General features: G+C 35.8%; 1 protein-coding gene across 1 annotated transcript in view; it reads left to right on the forward strand.

Annotated features, from left to right (window-relative positions):
• PDE1A (phosphodiesterase 1A) overlaps positions 1-7,577 on the forward strand; it is a 266,854-nt gene extending 259,277 nt beyond the window's left edge. The window contains exons 14-15 of the mRNA XM_068544825.1: positions 3,055-3,171; positions 5,095-7,577. Of these exons, the coding sequence (XP_068400926.1) occupies positions 3,055-3,128 (74 nt within the window). The 3' untranslated portion in view covers positions 3,129-3,171; positions 5,095-7,577. The remainder of the gene's footprint in view (positions 1-3,054; positions 3,172-5,094) is intronic.
• The last annotated feature ends 9,498 nt before the right edge of the window (positions 7,578-17,075 follow it).

A 17,075-nucleotide genomic window follows, 5' to 3' on the forward strand; every position in this document is an offset into this window, starting at 1 on the left:
AAATCATCAATATTTTCATAACATATTTAAATTCATGGGGATACCTTGAAGTATTATTTGATATTATTATTTCAAAATTACTCAGCTGACAGACCTGCAGCTAGACCTTGTTATTTAACTCATTGATAAAGAAGCACATATATTACTGTTTAACATGTTAAGGATTACTTAAAGATGTTGATAATTGTATTTTAATAAAAATGAAGTCCCTTGTAATCCCATGTATTTTATTTCATTTATTTATGAATTTTACTTTAAGGAGGTCATAGGTTTCATCAGACTAAAAGAGGGGACTCTGATTCAAAAATGTTTGGAACCTTGGATTATAGGGATGCTTCTCAAGAAGGTCTTTTACACAGACCACTCTTGGGTCGTGAAGATTATCTAAGATGATCTGTAATGAATTGAAAAATGCAAATCCGTTCTTCTTTTCTGTCAGAATGATATGTCAGAATGATATGGCTTTCTTTTTTTATGAAAGCCTAAGCGTTACTTTCAAGTAACCCTTCCAAGTAACCCTTTTTTATGAAAGGCTAAGGGTTACTTCCAAGTAATCCAAGTTAGTTGTAAAGGCTTCTACAACTAAAGATTTATTAACTAAAAGTAATGTGATTTGAATTTGAATTTGCTAATTCAGTATTTTCCTAAGCATTCTGGCTGCCATGCGATTGATTGGCAATGTTGTGTACCTGCCCCTGAAAACACCTGGAATTTTACAGTTTCAAAGAATTTTTTTTTTCCAGTGCTACAAAAATCTTGTCTTGAGTCGGTCATAGTTTTAAATTGCTACTTTTCTAATTGCATGTATGGAATTACTCTTGGATGTAGTCTACGTAACATTTAGGGATTTGTTTATTGTAATTGCTGCATTTTAACCATTTGCTATTTTGCTCCTCTTCCACTGTTTTGTTATTGGTGAGTTCTTTATCCACTGGAAGTAAGAGCATTCGATTATTGGTAAAGCTCAGTGTCTTTTGTCCATTGTAAAAGAGTCTCAAAAATTTTGAGAAACAGAGAATTAATTACTTATATTCCTTTCTTTCTAATTCAACCTGTTTTTTTCCACTCTGTTCTGTTCTGTTCTGTTCTATTCTAGTCTATTTTGTTCTGTTATAATCTAGTTATAAGTAACACGATATTAAATCAGAAGTTTAAGCCAAGACTAGATGATAAATGTCAGAAACAAATTGACCTGGGAAGCAGAAATTTCACAGAAGATCCAAAAGTCAATAATAGGATGCTTATAACCTTCGCCCAATTCAAACAAATGAAAGGGCCAGGTTGTTGATGGTTAGAATAGGATTTGTGAGGAAGATTTCTTTAATGAGTTCTCTGCTATTGGGAAAGATGTAGAAATGCTTCCCTCTTCACCTCAGATCAAAGGAAGATAGCTTCACCCTTGGAGAGCTTGAAGTTAGGGGGATATTGGGAATGGAATCTAGTTCTTACGTGAGAGGTCTAAAAGGTTAGAAGGTGACAGATAAGCCGAAGGAGAGGAAGCTGTATAGGTTTCAGCCTTTTCTCAAGTAATTTATAGGAATAAAGGCCTAGTGAATGTTCCATGTGAGCCAAGTGTAACCTACCTATATTTGTAAGCATGATAGGACCTCAGGAGACAGAAGCTGGAGATGTACCAACAAATTTCCAGGGGCTGTGGACCTTGTAAAGGAACCAGAGTTTCATATGTCCATACCAAGGGTGTGCGAAGTCTCCAGCCATGGTCTTGGCAAGAGGTCCCTGGAGAACCCATGAATGTGCTCACAGAATAGAGTCAGCTCTAAACACCTGCCTGGTCTAGTGAGTGCAAAGCCATCCTACAGTAGTACTAGTCAAAGAGGAACTTTGCTGCTCTTCTTAGCCTTCTTCTCTCCCTTGCTCCAGCTCAGGAGTCCAAGGTAGCCAGTTGAGGGAGGGCAAACAAGAAATGAAAGAAACATCAATCATGCCCTCCCCCCATCACCACCCTTTCTAAGCTCTGCAACAAACCCAAAGTTGGGAAGAAGTTTTATCTTTGTTTTAAGATTGATGTGTATTATATGTGACCCGACCTAAGACACCGGCATTTTAATGTTATCACACGATGTTTTTATTATCTAAGAATGATTGGAAAAGTCCTGATACTCTCTGAAAGACTGAACTTGGGACAGAAGATAAGTTTCTCCCACTGAATATATTTTAAAGAGAAAGTAAGGGACAAAATAATTTTGCTTTGTGATAATACTCCCTACGTTCTATATGTTCACTAATTTTATAATTATATAAGTGTTGGAGAAATGATCTCAAAATCAAACTGCAAAGTTTAATTGTTAGTATATTTTCAATCAAATTTCAGATAGAGAGAACATTCTATCATATATGACTGTTTTCTGAAATATCAAGGTATTTTGAGTAATTGACTCAAAAGTTAATTTCTGCTCATTTTTTAACTTTCTTATATAATAAGACTCTATTATCTGTACATTTTGCTTTACGTTTCTATTTTTGTTAGATTCTCTGCAACCTCTCTAGAAATGTTGGAACATTTTCCATGCTAATTTTTTTCAAGGTTTATATAGAAGCTGAGTGATTCTAAGATTATAAATTCCAATAGTTTGTTTTGGCAGATGATGTCTTATCTTAAACATTACATTCTCTTATGCTCATTTGTTTTAAATTCATAGCCACTAAGCAATGTGTGGTAAAAGACACTGAACATCAGAGGGTTTGTTTAAAAGAATTTGTTTCAATTAAAAATATTTGGGGAAAACATGCATAATTTTTATGTTTGATTTAATGCAGATTTAAACATGTTTCATCTGTTTCATTTCTGTATTCCCAGATTAAATTGCAACTTTACAAATTTGTGTAACCACCAGAAGATGATTTGTTATACTCTATAAATCCACAGGCTGAAAAGAAAATGTTTGGTATCTTTGGAGAAATGTGCCACAGATCCATTGTAAAATCCAGTCTTCAACACTTTCCTAATTGCTTTAGTTTCCTGACCTTATTAGGTTTTTTTCCTCAGACCTATTTTGTTTTTGTTTATTTGTTATTTGTTTGCTTATTTTTTAGGCGAGCCTGATCTTCATAAGAACTCAGAAGATCTAGTAAGTGCCGAAGAAAAACATGCTGAGACACATTCATAGGTTTGAAACAACTTAAAGGCTTCTGTCATTTTAAACATGAGAGGTAATTTTATTTTTTAGTTGAGAAATTTATTTCTGAAGTGGATGGTTTGTAGAATATCATTAGAAAGAAAGTTATCTTACTTAAATGTCCTCCTGGATTCTTCTTTTAAATCTCTATTTTCTGGAGCAAAACATTAACAGGTAAGCTTTAAATATTTAACTTTTAAATTTACCTTTTCAAAGGATTCTTGACTTATTCATCCATAAAAATTATATTTACTGAGGCCTTTTAGTCCTTTAAAAATAATAAGCTATATCCTATGGGGAGGTTTAATCCTGGTTTCTTCCACTATTCCATAAAAGAAATATGAATGTTTTATACCAATTTCCTTTTCTACATCATGTAGGAAATATGAATGTTTACACTGAGTGATAATAACAAAGCAAGTACATATTATGAAACAACATCAATATTTGCTAAAATCCGTGGACATTTGCATCAATGATCCCCTTTTTAAAAATTCAGCTTCTACAACCTAAGTGTCCATCAACAGATGAATGGATAAAGAAGATGTGGCACATATATACAATGGAATATAACTCAGCCATAAAAAGAAATGAAATTGAGTTATTTGTAGTGAGGTGGATGGACCTAGAGACTGTCATACAGAGTGAAGTAAGTCAGAAAGAGAAAAACAAATACCGTATGCTAACACATATATATGGAATCATAAAAAAAAAAAAATTGTTCTGAAGAACCTAGGGGCAGGACAGGAATAAAGACGCAGATGTAGAGAATGGACTTGAGGACACGGGGAGGGGGAAGGGTAAGCTGGGACGAAGTGAGAGAGAGGCATGGACATATATACACTACCAAATGTAAAATAGATAGCTAGTGGGAAGCAGCTGCATAGCACAGGGAGATCAGCTCGGTGCTTTGTGTCCACCTAGAGGGGTGGGATAGGGAGGGTGGGAGGGAGACCCAAGAGGGAGGAGATATGGGGATATATGTATATGTATAGCTGATTTATTTTGTTATACAGCAGAAGCTAATACACCATTGTAAAGCAATTATACTCCAATAAAGATGTTAAAAAAAAAATTCAGCTTCTAGGGCTCACCTTTGATCTACCAAATTACCACTCTGGGAGTAATGCCTTAGGAATCGAATTTTTAATAATTCAGTCTATTGCTATTTCTGTACACTAAATTTGAGAACCATTGTCTTGGACCAACAGAGAAGGTGCAGGCAGTTAGAAGGGAGTTAGAAGGGAGGAATGTGTTTCTTATAGTAGAGATGTCTTAGTATCTCCTTAAAAAAAATATAAAAATGAGTCCTGCTATCTTGTCCCTTGATGGTAGGGACAAGAGAAAATGCTGCAGGTACCACGTCAAGCCTTTGAGATACTATCATTAGCTCCTTAAATGTTGTTTTAGATATGACACAGTTAAAATGTGATTAGCTTTTAAGATGATTCATTTCTCAGTATTCTTGAGTTAGTTGTAAGACTCTTTAATTGATAATAATAGTTTCATTAATAGCAACTATCAGTGTCAGGCACTGTGATGAACATCTCATACGTATTATCTCATTTAGTCCTATCAACAATTCCAGAGTTAGTGACTGTGATTACTATTTTACATAGGAATTGTAAATAGAAATCAAGCTACAAAGTTGATGGAAATTTTAAAAACCAGCTCTGTATTAAACAATTTAAAGATATTGTCTCATATTAGCTACAGCATTTTTTCTGCATACCCTCCATCCAAACTTTAAAGATACATACACACACACATGCACGCACGCACGCACACACAGAAGAGACAGGAAGGATTCCAACTGATATAAAGAATATCTATTATCTACTGACAAATCCCTAATTTTCACAAGCTATATAAAGTCCAACATGAAATTGCCATTCAGTGATTGATGCCTATATATGACTAAAACATGATCTTCATTTTCATTTGGATTTTATTTCAGGATAATGAGAACAGCACTAAAATATCCTAAATCCTCAATTTTCCACAAACCTATATTCTCCTCTTTCAACACACACTGGGAAACAGGCCATTTTATGGACTCATATAAGAGAAGAACATAAATTCTGAACTAGTAATTCTAACCAAATAAATACACTCAAAGTTGCTACCAGAGATTTTGGCCAGTGCTTCTGCCATTGCTCTTCCTCCACAATTTCGCCTTCTTCAATCAAGCCAGAGAAATTTTTAAGACAGAAGTTGGACAGTTTTAATTTTTCATCAGCTTGAACCCAGTTATTGCATAGGCAACTATGCAATATATGTGCAGAAGATGAGGCATTTTAAAATTTTACTTTCTTGCTTTGTTTTATACAGAGTGGTGTAACTACAGTAAATTTTTCAAGATGTTAAGTAAAAGGAAAGCAAAAACAAAATTATAGAAAAATATTTTTGCAGCTCTGAGGCTATTTAGATTGTCCTTGTTATTTTAAATACATGGGAACAAAGTGAGAGCCGGGGCTGCTCAGAAGCTGTGGTTGAAGTCCTATGACAACAATGGAGCATCAGAGCCCTGGCTCTGTGACCTGATGAACTCTTCATTGTAACTCTCAAGCTGGGAAACCATAGTGAAACCTGCCCCTGAAAGCAGTGGACCAGCCTGCATCCATCCCTGTGATTTGAAAGCACTAATGCATCACCTACATGGGTGTCATCACAATGCAAGTCACACACTACCTACGATCCAAGATGACAAGAACCTCCAGCCATTGTTGGAGACAGACACTAGAACTGAGAATGGAATTTGCCTTCTGGGGTGTTGATCCCATCAGGATGTAACAAAATATATCACAGGCCAAGGGATAAGTGACAAGAAGTGTGTGTGCGTGCGTGTCTGTGTGTGTATTCAAAAATGTCTATGAAAATGGAATCCCACACTTTTCTGTACAGATAATGTTATTTGACGTGAGTTTATAATTTTACCACACAGAAACAAACTGCAACCCTTGGAGACTCTGCTTCCTTGTCATGTTTTGCCTGAGCATGTGCAGAGCCTTGCCTTTGCTCCAAACTGAAGAGCTACCTTTATTTGTTATTAGCTGACAAGAAAGGTCAAGCACAAGTAGGTGTTGTAACTTTTCACTGTACAAACTCTTCAATGATTGTGAGACTAAACAAATTTGTCTTTGTGAATGGTAGAATTGGGTGGAAAAAATTAAGGGTAGCCATCAATTAAAGAATAAAGTGAAGGTGGGTTGTCCATCCTAATGAGTTTTCTGTTGCACATGCTTCTTCCCTGGGTTCCACAATGCTAAGCAATATTTTAGAAATGGATGCAATCACAAGCTTTTAAGTCTAAGTAGTGGGATTTTATAACTCACAACTTAGATCTCTTTTCATGTGTAAGCCATATTCTATATGCATATTAGGTATGCATTTTAATTTAAGATATATTTGTGCATAGACTGTGTATAAGATGCTTTTAAATGTTCTGTGAATATGTTCCTTAGATTTTGTTTCACCTGAAGCATATGTAGAACACAGCTAAATAATTGAATTGTATCATAGACATTATAATGCAATTGATATTTTAAATGTAAGCAGTAAAGATTGATCTATAATGATGTGTTGGGGGAAATTTATAGATATGTACATCATGGTGACTTTTTGTCCTACAATGGATTTCTTATTTCTATTTATGGAGAAACTACAACTACTGCTTTTAATGTCTTTTTTAAGGTAGCTATTTACAAGCTAGAAAATATTCTGCATTTAAGATTAGAATATGACTGTCAGGGAAGTCTAATTACTATTGTTCCTATTTGATCCAGGTGTCTCTCAGTAAAGCTATAGAGTCTCTCAACAGAGAAATAAATTGAAACACTGCTTCTTAATTGTCATAAGAAACATGTCCACTTTGTTCCTATTAATACTTTAAGATATATAGACTATTACTAAAAAAATAGAGGAATATAATGAAGTCATTATTTTCTGTATATGGGGTTTAACCTAATTTTCCAGGTTATGTAATTTATAAAGCGCTGTGACAGAACTTCCAGGGGAGTGGAGAAAACTCGCTCCATCTCTTCAGAAGAGTTGTCACGCTATTGATGCACTTTTTTTTCCCTAATCTCCCTCCCTCACTCCCTCTTTTGCTCCTTCCCCTCCCTTCTCTCCTGCTCTCCTTTGTATCATCCTTATTCCTTCCTTCCTCTCTCTCTCTAAGACAGGCACTAACTCATGTTAATTAGCGGGAAGTCAGAGCAGAGGGTACCAGTGCCCATCCCTTCTGCCAACATCAATGTTGAATCCATCCTAAAGAGAGGGATGGATGAATTCGGCTGCTGAGCCTTAAATGGCCTGCTTTGCATTTGTATCCTCAGCTACTCAACATATATCTAACAATTTCATATGCCTTTTTATTTAGCTGGTATCTCTTTTATTTAATTTTTAACATGACAAGCTACAATTCTTGTGTTTTTATTCTGCTGTAATTCTCTGTATTTCCTATTGTATATGATTGTTAAATAAATCATACTTGAGGGAAAATATCATGAACCATTTGGTGCCTGATGTAATTCAATTTGGTGGGGCATTGAAAAGTTGGCAAAATCAGGGAAAACCAGAAGTACACCATCTTGAAAGTTGATATGAGTTCAATCAGAAAGTGATTTTTGCTCTATGAAAGAAATGTTCACTGAGCATTTATTATTGCACCTATTATTTGCATACTCCTGGCTAGATGCATGGCACATATAGGATTCTGGAAACCTGAATCTTTCCTCTAGAAATTTCCTATTTTATAAAGGAGATAATCTATACACGTGAATAACTAAAATGCCACATATGAAAGTAACCAGGTGCAAGTAAAATGCACCTCCGAGTATTAAAGGAGGTCAAACCTGCCTCCATCTTCAGGGCTTCCAAGAAGACTTCTTGCAATGGATGGCACATGAGTTGATGTTTCAGTAACAAATAATAAACAAAAGCTCATATTCATTGCCTATTTTCTATGTACAGGCTCCAGGTAAACACTTAACAAATATTATCTCTAATCCTCAATAATCCAGCAAAGTGGGTATCAATATGAGTAAGGAAACGAAGTCTCAGAGAAAGAGCCTTGTCTAAAGCCATGTGGGTCTCAAGCAGCAGATTCCAGACTGGAATTGGTCCTAGAACGCTGACACCAAAGACCTCTTTTTCTTTCTACTACATCTGTGTAGGATGGGACAGAAGCGCAGTCGAAAGGACAGCTCTGTGGAGAAGGACAATGTGAATAAGGTAATACCAGAGAATAATAAAGAAGCAAAGAGTGTCAAGTCAAGGCGAAGACCTAGAGAGTTTTAATTAATGGAATTAAGAGTAATCGGCACAATATGTGTCACCTCTCAGGCTGTGTCTCTGTGATGCTAAAGCATCTGATGAAAATGTAAAAATTTATCTAGTCAGCAGATACATGACACTTAACTGAACTTTTTACTTTAAATGTGATTCCATGATAAGTTTTCACCTAATATCAAAAAGCTTTCAAAAGCCATATTTTAATTTTGAAAATAATTTAATTTTGTTTAATGTAGATATAAAACACATATTTCCTTTGGAAGCTACGTTAAGCCTTGTGTCTTCTGTTTAATTGCTTTCCTAAATATCACAAAGTTTATCCATCCTTTAGTACAAGCCTTAAACTACAATGAAAACATACATTTTAGTGTCAAAAAACAAACACCTAATGATGTCCCACATTACATACATGCAATTTCTTTGGAGGGAGTTCCAAATACTTAAGATACAAATCCCATGTATGGACCAACATGTATATTTAAAGCTCTTTTGGGGGCTATTTGTCCTTTAGTAACATTAATAAATTTCTAGGTTATTTCCTTACCAGTTGTGATGGTTGGAGAGCTTCCTTTGCATCTCAAGCTGATACGTTTTTATCTCTGATAATTAAAGATTCAATTATTTAGTTCTTATTACAGTCTTACTACTGCATTACATTATTTTCTGACATTATCTCTTTTACTCCCTGTAACTAACTGCTCTTTGAGGATTTGTTATCCCCATCTATAGATGAGAAACCATGGCAGAAGAAGGTAAATAATTTGTGTAAGATCACACAGCTATTAAGCTGAGGACCCTGGATTCGAAGTCGGAGTGTGGCTCCCCAAACCACTAGATAGACTGTCCCTGGCCACTGTGGGAGGATCAGTCCTGTCTTCTCCAGCCACTGTATCCATTATCTTCCTTTTCTAACCTTTATTCCATCCTACGCTTTATTCTCTATCCAGGCACTTGTCCCTAAAAACTACCACTCTGAGAGGACAGAATTTCCAGTGACCAACTGCAGGGTCAGGTGTGCTCTGGTGACCAATTAAATCATGTATTACGGCAGAAAAGGTGCCTTTGATTTCTGTGGATGGAGGAATTATTTCCCATGCTTAATATGTGACCTTAAAAGTTTGCTTTTCAAATAACCACTGGTGTTCAGTCTAGAACTTTGCTACTGAAAGTGTGGTCCCTACTTGGGAACGTCTTAGAAATGAAGAATCTCAGGCCCCATCCAGAACTTTTGAACTGGAATTGGCCTTTTAAGAAGATAACTGGTTGATTTCTATACATATCACTGTTCTATGAAATAATTAAATATTATGGAGATAATCCGAAACACCCACTAAGCACTTAGAGATTAGGTTTTTTCCTGTACACTAGACAAGAGCTCCAGAGTTCATGCTTTCAACACTGTCCTACTCCCTCAAAACTAAACCAAACCAAACCCCAAGAAATTGCTGAACTGGACACAGTCTATGATTTCTCCAGTTGTTGAGAACCTTGCTATGGCATAGCACTTGGGTCAACTGAAAGTTAAGTTATATTGTTTCTATAAGCATTAAAGACCCATTTCCTTTTTTCTGCTCAAAGAGCATTGCATGGTTTAGATCTTTACCATCTCACTTGTGTTCCACATTTGGCTTCTCTGCTTCCAGCTCTTTTCACTTTTTCTTTTCTGCATACTGTTATTATATTAAATATCCTTAATTCATTCTTTGGACCTATCACTCTTCTTCTCAAAAACAGTTTCTCCCTGTCTACACCAGGGGTCAGTAAACCTTTTCTATAAAGAATCAGGAAGTAGATATTTTAGGTTTTGCAGGCCACATTGCATCACTCTCTCTCCTCTCCTTCTTTTCATCCACCTCCTTCTTCCTCTTCATTTTCTTCTTCTTTTCTTTTTTTTTACAACTCTGTAAAAATGTAAAAGCTGAACATAAAAACAATGTAAAAGCCATTCTTAACTTGGGGGATGGGAGTGGCACACAAAAACAGGCCATCTGGCAGATTTGGCCCGTGGCCCGACACCTGTTTCCTTTTCAGATCAAGGAGTTTGTACCCTAGCATGAAAGAGAGAGGTTGCTAGTGCAAGTGGCCGTCACCGCTAGGAGCTCTAGCTTCCCCAGGGCCTGTGTAGCTACCCTGAGGATAAGGGAGATGATGACTTCTAGTACCCCTGTCCCCCATTCACGGCCCACAGAGCAGTTTAGCAAGGCTGACCACAGCACTGGTTCTCAACCTTTAGCAGGCATCAACGTCACTTGGAGGGTCTGTTAAACTGCAGATGCTGAGCCCCACCTCTCAGAGATTCTGATGCGATAAGTCTGGGGTAGAGCCTGAAGCGATGCTGATTCTATTGGACTGGGGATCTCACTTTGAGGACCACTGGCCTACATGTGAGTAAGGTTTAAACCCTTTAGCATAGTACTCAAAGCCCTTCACAGTCTAACCCCAGCTATCTTTTTTCCCATAGCTTTCACTACATCACTCACTACTCCTGGATCTCTGCTATGCCTCTGCACAGGACGCCTCCTCTGCTTGGATCTTGCTGCTCCCTTTGCCATCTTTACCTGTCACTGTCCCCCCTTCCTCCAAGGACCTGAGCACATGCCAGCTCTCCCAGAAAGCCTCTTCACATCACTCTGGTCAGAACTCTCAGATCCTCTTTTCTGGATGAACACATCTCATACCCCTCCATGCTGGAAACTTGCAGCTCCCCACGTCATACGTTTGCTGCCAGATTTTAAGGTAAAGAAGCACTTAGCCTTACACATAGTAGGTATTCAGTAAATATTTGTTGAATAAATGAATATGAATAAATAAATGAAGGCAGGAAGGAAGTTTATTCTTGTTTGTCCTAAATGTTTGATATATGATTGAGTTAATCCTTTCAGAGAACATCTCTAGTTAATTTAGTCAAAATGAGACTCACTTTTCAAGCACTTTAGATCTACATAATTCCAAGAAACCATTTGTGTTTTTTTCTCAGAGCAGACAGATGGGGAGTGCATCAATTCTTAATTAATTCTTAATAGCATGCTAAAAGCAAACCTAAATTATATGAGAAAAACTTTAAGGTCTCCCCATCTGTCTCATGTCTACCCTTGGAAGATGGGTCTGCTGGTGCAGAGATATATTAACTGTAACTAATCTTACCTTACCAACTTTGCTAAGGAGAAAAGCTCACATTTCCTGGTTGGTTTCCTATAGCCTTGATGATTAATAGTGGGGACCATACAAGCTTTGGAGCAACAATGACCTCAGTTGTCCTTGGTAGTTGGTAGTTGTTAAGCTTAACCTAACCTCTCACCACAAAGACTGATAGAGTGATAAAATAATAATGAAGAATATTTAAAGGATCTAGACAGTACTTGACACATTGTTGGTTCTCAGTTAACATAAGTTAACAATATTATTTTATATTTTATATTTATATTTTATATTTATCCAGATGCTGTTATTTCTCGTTGAGTTCTTCTGTGGAAGACCTGAGGCAAGAAATATCTCACCCAAGGACTGAATTTGGCCCTTAGTTCAGTTTCAGACTTTGTTGGTAATGGTTTCTGTGATCTTGGACAAGCCTCAATTTTCTCACCTATGAAATGGAGATAGTAAGAGTACCTATTTTATAGGATTATTAGAATGATTAAATGAAATGGCCCATGTAAGGTGCTGAGAATATTGACTGACACATTGGAAAAACTGAAATAGTATGAACTATAAAAATACGAATCTACCAGGGGCTCCACCTTCTTCCTTTAAAATTAACTCATGCTTATTGTTGCACAGTTTTGACTTTGGTAGCAATATCCTAAAGTCCACATGATGGGGAGGTTGTTCCATGTAAAGAGTAGTCCAGCTGTTTTATAACAGAGATCATATCATTGACTTCAGCATTTATGTCCTTGCTTTAGAAAGACAAAACTACATATAGATATAGATATATTGAAATACATATTGATATGTATGATATATATATAGAGACAGATAGCTATATTGATATATATCATGTAGACATTCGATTTTAGGGAAATTTTTGAAATGCAAATATTAAAAAGAAAAATATTAGCATAAAGATAAAATAACAATAACCTCTAGACTTCCTGGATGACATGTTAAAACACATGATTAGACCACCCAGGTGCACTTAGAAGCAACAATAGCAGTTTCTCAAAAAAATAAATAAATAAATAAAACAACAACAACAAAAACTGCAGGCACACATCCCAGCAAACCCCAACATTTCACAGAGTCCTCATTAGCAAAATAAAAAAGCCTTTCTTTGGCAGAAACAAAAACAGAGAGGAACTTTGATAATGTGGAAACCGTGTGAGAAGAGCAGATGCATCCACTAAATGTGGTAAGTCAGATGCCATCTAGAAGCCAAGTGGGTTGACAGACATTGAAACCGTGATCTTCCAAGCCACCAGAGACAAGAGGGCTGCTAGAAATAACCCTGGTGCAAAAGGCACATTCAGATCTGAGATGACTTGGCAGCTGTGGGCAGGAACTTATTAAGAGCAAGTTGTGTGGCCAGGGATGGGGAGAGAGAAGGAGCTGGCCTCGCCTTTTCCTGGGGCTCTCTCCCTCCGGCTCCTTTCTCTTTCCATCTCCCCTGGCGCCATAGCCCTTCACCTTTCCGTTGAGATAGCCTCTCTTTCTTCCTTTCGTCTAGTTTGTTCTAGCTTTCCCACCTAGCTTTCCCTTAATAGAAAATAACATGGAAATGATAACATAGGGATGTATTTATTTTAAAAAGTTTTAATTCTCTGTGCTTAATAGCAAATGGGTTAAATCTCTTCTCGCTCTTTAAAAAAAAGTTTCCTTTTTTATTTCAGTGTGGTTACATTATATATATGTACATATATATTTGTACACATATACGTATTTTATATACATACATATAGATTCTCCACACACATATACCTCAATAGAAAAATATTTTGACTCCACATTACACAATGAAAAAAAGATTTTTATGATTTAAGTAAAAATTTATTGATTTTGACAATTGTATTTTTCTCAAAATATTGCATTAAATTATTTTATACCAATACAGCTTTTGGTGGTTTATGATGATAGTGTCTAATTTTTAATACTTTTCTGCCCATATTATGAAAAATTAATTTTTTTAATTTCATTTAGATATCAACCAGTTCCAATAAACTACTTCCTATGAAAACTTTATTTATACTGACAATGAAAATGGATAGCTCAAGGTTAGTATCATACAGAAGTCCAGGGTAACTATACTAGTATAGCATGGTTAGTAGTAGTGTAATGAGTAATATAATTCCTATCTTAGTCATAATTGGCCTTCATGTCAAATTTTAATCTTTAGACTGTTGAGTGTTTTCAAAAGCAAATAAAGGACCCACATAATGTTTAAAACACTGGACAAATATAACAAATAAGTGACAATTTCAAAATAGGAAATCTATGTCCCATTAGGGCAAAAGAAGAAAGTGAGAGCATCTGTTAATGTAATTAGTACAATTAGGGAAACACATCCACAGAATTTACTCTGCAGGGGAAATGTAATGGGAAACCACCCATTTACTGCAATGCCTTGGCAAGTGCTAGCCTCTAAAATATAAAGAAGAGAGAGAAGATATTCTCCTATAATTCTTCAAGAGATGTTCAACCATCTCCAAGTAATTTTTGTAAAGTTCTTATTGTTCCACTGCTTTGATTCATACAAAGCCATGTTATACCTTTGCTACTGTAGCTGTACTGTACCTGTACTGTACTGTAGCTGTACTGTACAGTACCTTGTACTGTACTGTGATGGAGGAAAGTTATTCTCACCTCTTAGGGCTCCTGGTTGGGTCTAAAAATTAAACTGACAGAGGCAGATTAATAGGAAATAAGTATGCAAATGTATTTAATATAAGTTTTACATGACACAGGAATCTTCATAAGGAAATGAAGATCTGAAGAAACAGATCTGAGTCTCTTTGTGCTAGTATTGATGAAGTATGGACAGCTGTGGAGGAATATGACAGGTTAAGGAGTATAAGGTAAGTATAGTAAACTGGGGGAAACCTAGCAAGGCCTCTTTGTTTGGATTCTTCTCAGTCCCTTTGTCTTCAGAGACAAAGATGCTCTTTTCCTCCTGGTATAGGGAGGACACCTTTCATGTGAGGGTTTTATAGCCTGTTTCACTGGAGAAGGACAGTGGGAAGGTCACAGTGAGCCTCCCGCTTCTGTTTTCTCAAACTCCTCCAACTTAAAATATTCACTATGCCAACGTGCCATATTTTGGAGTAGCGTGTCCTGAATCCCATCACTACTTTTGAGAAAAAAGGATTTTTAAATTCCAGGGAAACTCATTCCTCTGTTAGCTTGAGGAGAGTATCAGTTAGAATGTTCTCTTTGGTTCCTCCTTAAGCAGCATGTTGTTTCTTTAATACCATGATATATATAGTATATTCTGCAATTAAGCACTTAGGTCTGAGGTAATTATGCTCATTTACATTATTTTTACTTTCTCGGCAATACAAAATCTGGGAGATGGTACATGAAAATTATCATTCCTCAAATTCTGGGGGTTGGGGAGTGCAGAGAAGATGAAAGGTAATAATAAAAAATAGCAATTTGTGAAATTATTTTTATTTTACAATTTATTAGAAATCAAGAAAAAGAAACAACTTAAAAAGATTGATGTCTTGCTCTCTAAGAAGATATCATACATAAGATTGTCATAAATTTGGCAATTCTTTTTTTTTTTAAGATATTAAAGTTTATTTTAAATATAGATTTAAACATAGAAAAGATTTTTAAATGAGCCAAATACTTCAAAAAGAGTTTCAAATTTGATTTTTTATTGGCCATGGGTCATTTTAGTTTGAAGTCGATGCCAAAGAATTAAACTCAGATTCCTCTTCCCATCCAGCCTCATTAGCAAAATTATCCCCATGTGCTTCGTGTATGAAATGTAGAAAGCTTACTTCTAAGTGGATCTATAAAGCACTATAAGAAAACATAAAACCCTATTGTTCCTAAGGAGGATGTGCTTTTTCATCCTAAAAACTATTACAACTTCTCAAACAAATCATAAGCTAGTGGAAGAGTTTGTTGGACTATGGGTTCATTTAGGGCCACTTTCTTTGGACTCTAGTTTCCTGATCCATGAAATGAATCCTACTTGTCATACATATTTAATGTGATTATTAGCTGCGAAACATAGGTGAGGCCACTTTATTAATTGTAAAGAACTAAACAAAGAGTTACTAGAAAGATGGCAACAATACTAGCCTTCTTGTTTTTATAACTCTAACATTTGAATCAGTAGTTGGTATGTAGTAGACTATCTATATATATGTATTTGTGGAACTAAATTGAATCAAGACCAAAAGAATTTGAAAAAGAAACAAAGGAATAAAAAAAATACAATGGAATTTGAAAAGCAAGAAAGAAAACATATTTAAAAGCCTCCTTATTGTAAGAGAAACCTTGTATTCCAGAACTAGAAAAACTAAAAATGAATCACTTAAAATTTACTCAAATTCAAGATCACACTTTTGGTTATAGAGAGAAATAAATTAAAATGAAAAGGAAGAATTTGGCAAATAGTGCAGCATCAATGATTAGCAAAAAAAAAAGAAGGAACAATTTCTGAAAAATATGTCAATATTTATGTATAACATATCTAAAGTGCTTCAGAAAGCAATCCTGGAGAAAGAAAATAACACATGATGATGGAGCTGGAGGTGATGGTGGTGATGGTATTTGTTTGTGTTGGTATTTTTCCAAGCTCAAGTAGGAACACAGCAATGACAAGTCAGCTTCTGTTTGTTATCAACTCATTTTTCACCTGGAGGAGAAAAAGAAAATAACTAACTACTTCAGAACACAGTGGAAACATTCCAGAGAATTTAATACCATGTCATGTAAATCTCTGCAAAGGGAAAAATCTGTTACAGCATCACTTAATGGCAACAAACTTGTATGCTTAGAGTAAATTATCCAATTAGTCATTTGCAGCAGGAAATTTTTCCTAGAAAGTTTTCCTTTTAAATCTTAAAACAAAAACAAAAAAACAAAAAAAAAAAACTGATCACCATTTTTTAGATCATTTTCTAAGGATAAGTTGTAAAAGAAAACAATTGGTTACAATGCTAAGGTTGTTACCTACATGCATACTATACATGCGTACATACGTGTGTGAGTATTTCTAACTCAGTTTTGTTCTGTTGGCTGTCAGACAAGCATGCAAAGATACACCTTTTCTCTTCTGATTCCATCTTCCCTTAATGCTGCTGCTTTCTGTCTGTTCCCACCTCTTCTTCTCTCCTTTGCTGCTTGCCTGCAGTTCCTGAAAGAGTCAGAGGGAGAAACAAAGATCTTAGATTTAGAAGGAGCCTCACATGATCATTTGGTTACCCCTCCCCCATATCAGTCTCCACATTTTACTGAATAGGAAACTGGGTCCAAGAGTAATTAAAGAACTTTCCCAGTGTCACACAGTTATGACAAAGAGGAAATGACACGCTCTGCTACATCACCTCTTTCTATTTCCTTCTAGGAGTTTATCACTATCTGAAATGATCTAATTCACTTATTAATTTACATATCTATTGACAGTCTTCAAATACTAGAATATTCATCCATGAATTTAAGGACCTTAACTATCTTGTTAACACCTGTGTCCTC

This window comes from Eschrichtius robustus, chromosome 5 (genome assembly GCF_028021215.1).
Source record: "Eschrichtius robustus isolate mEscRob2 chromosome 5, mEscRob2.pri, whole genome shotgun sequence".
Lineage (NCBI taxonomy): Eukaryota > Metazoa > Chordata > Mammalia > Artiodactyla > Eschrichtiidae > Eschrichtius > Eschrichtius robustus.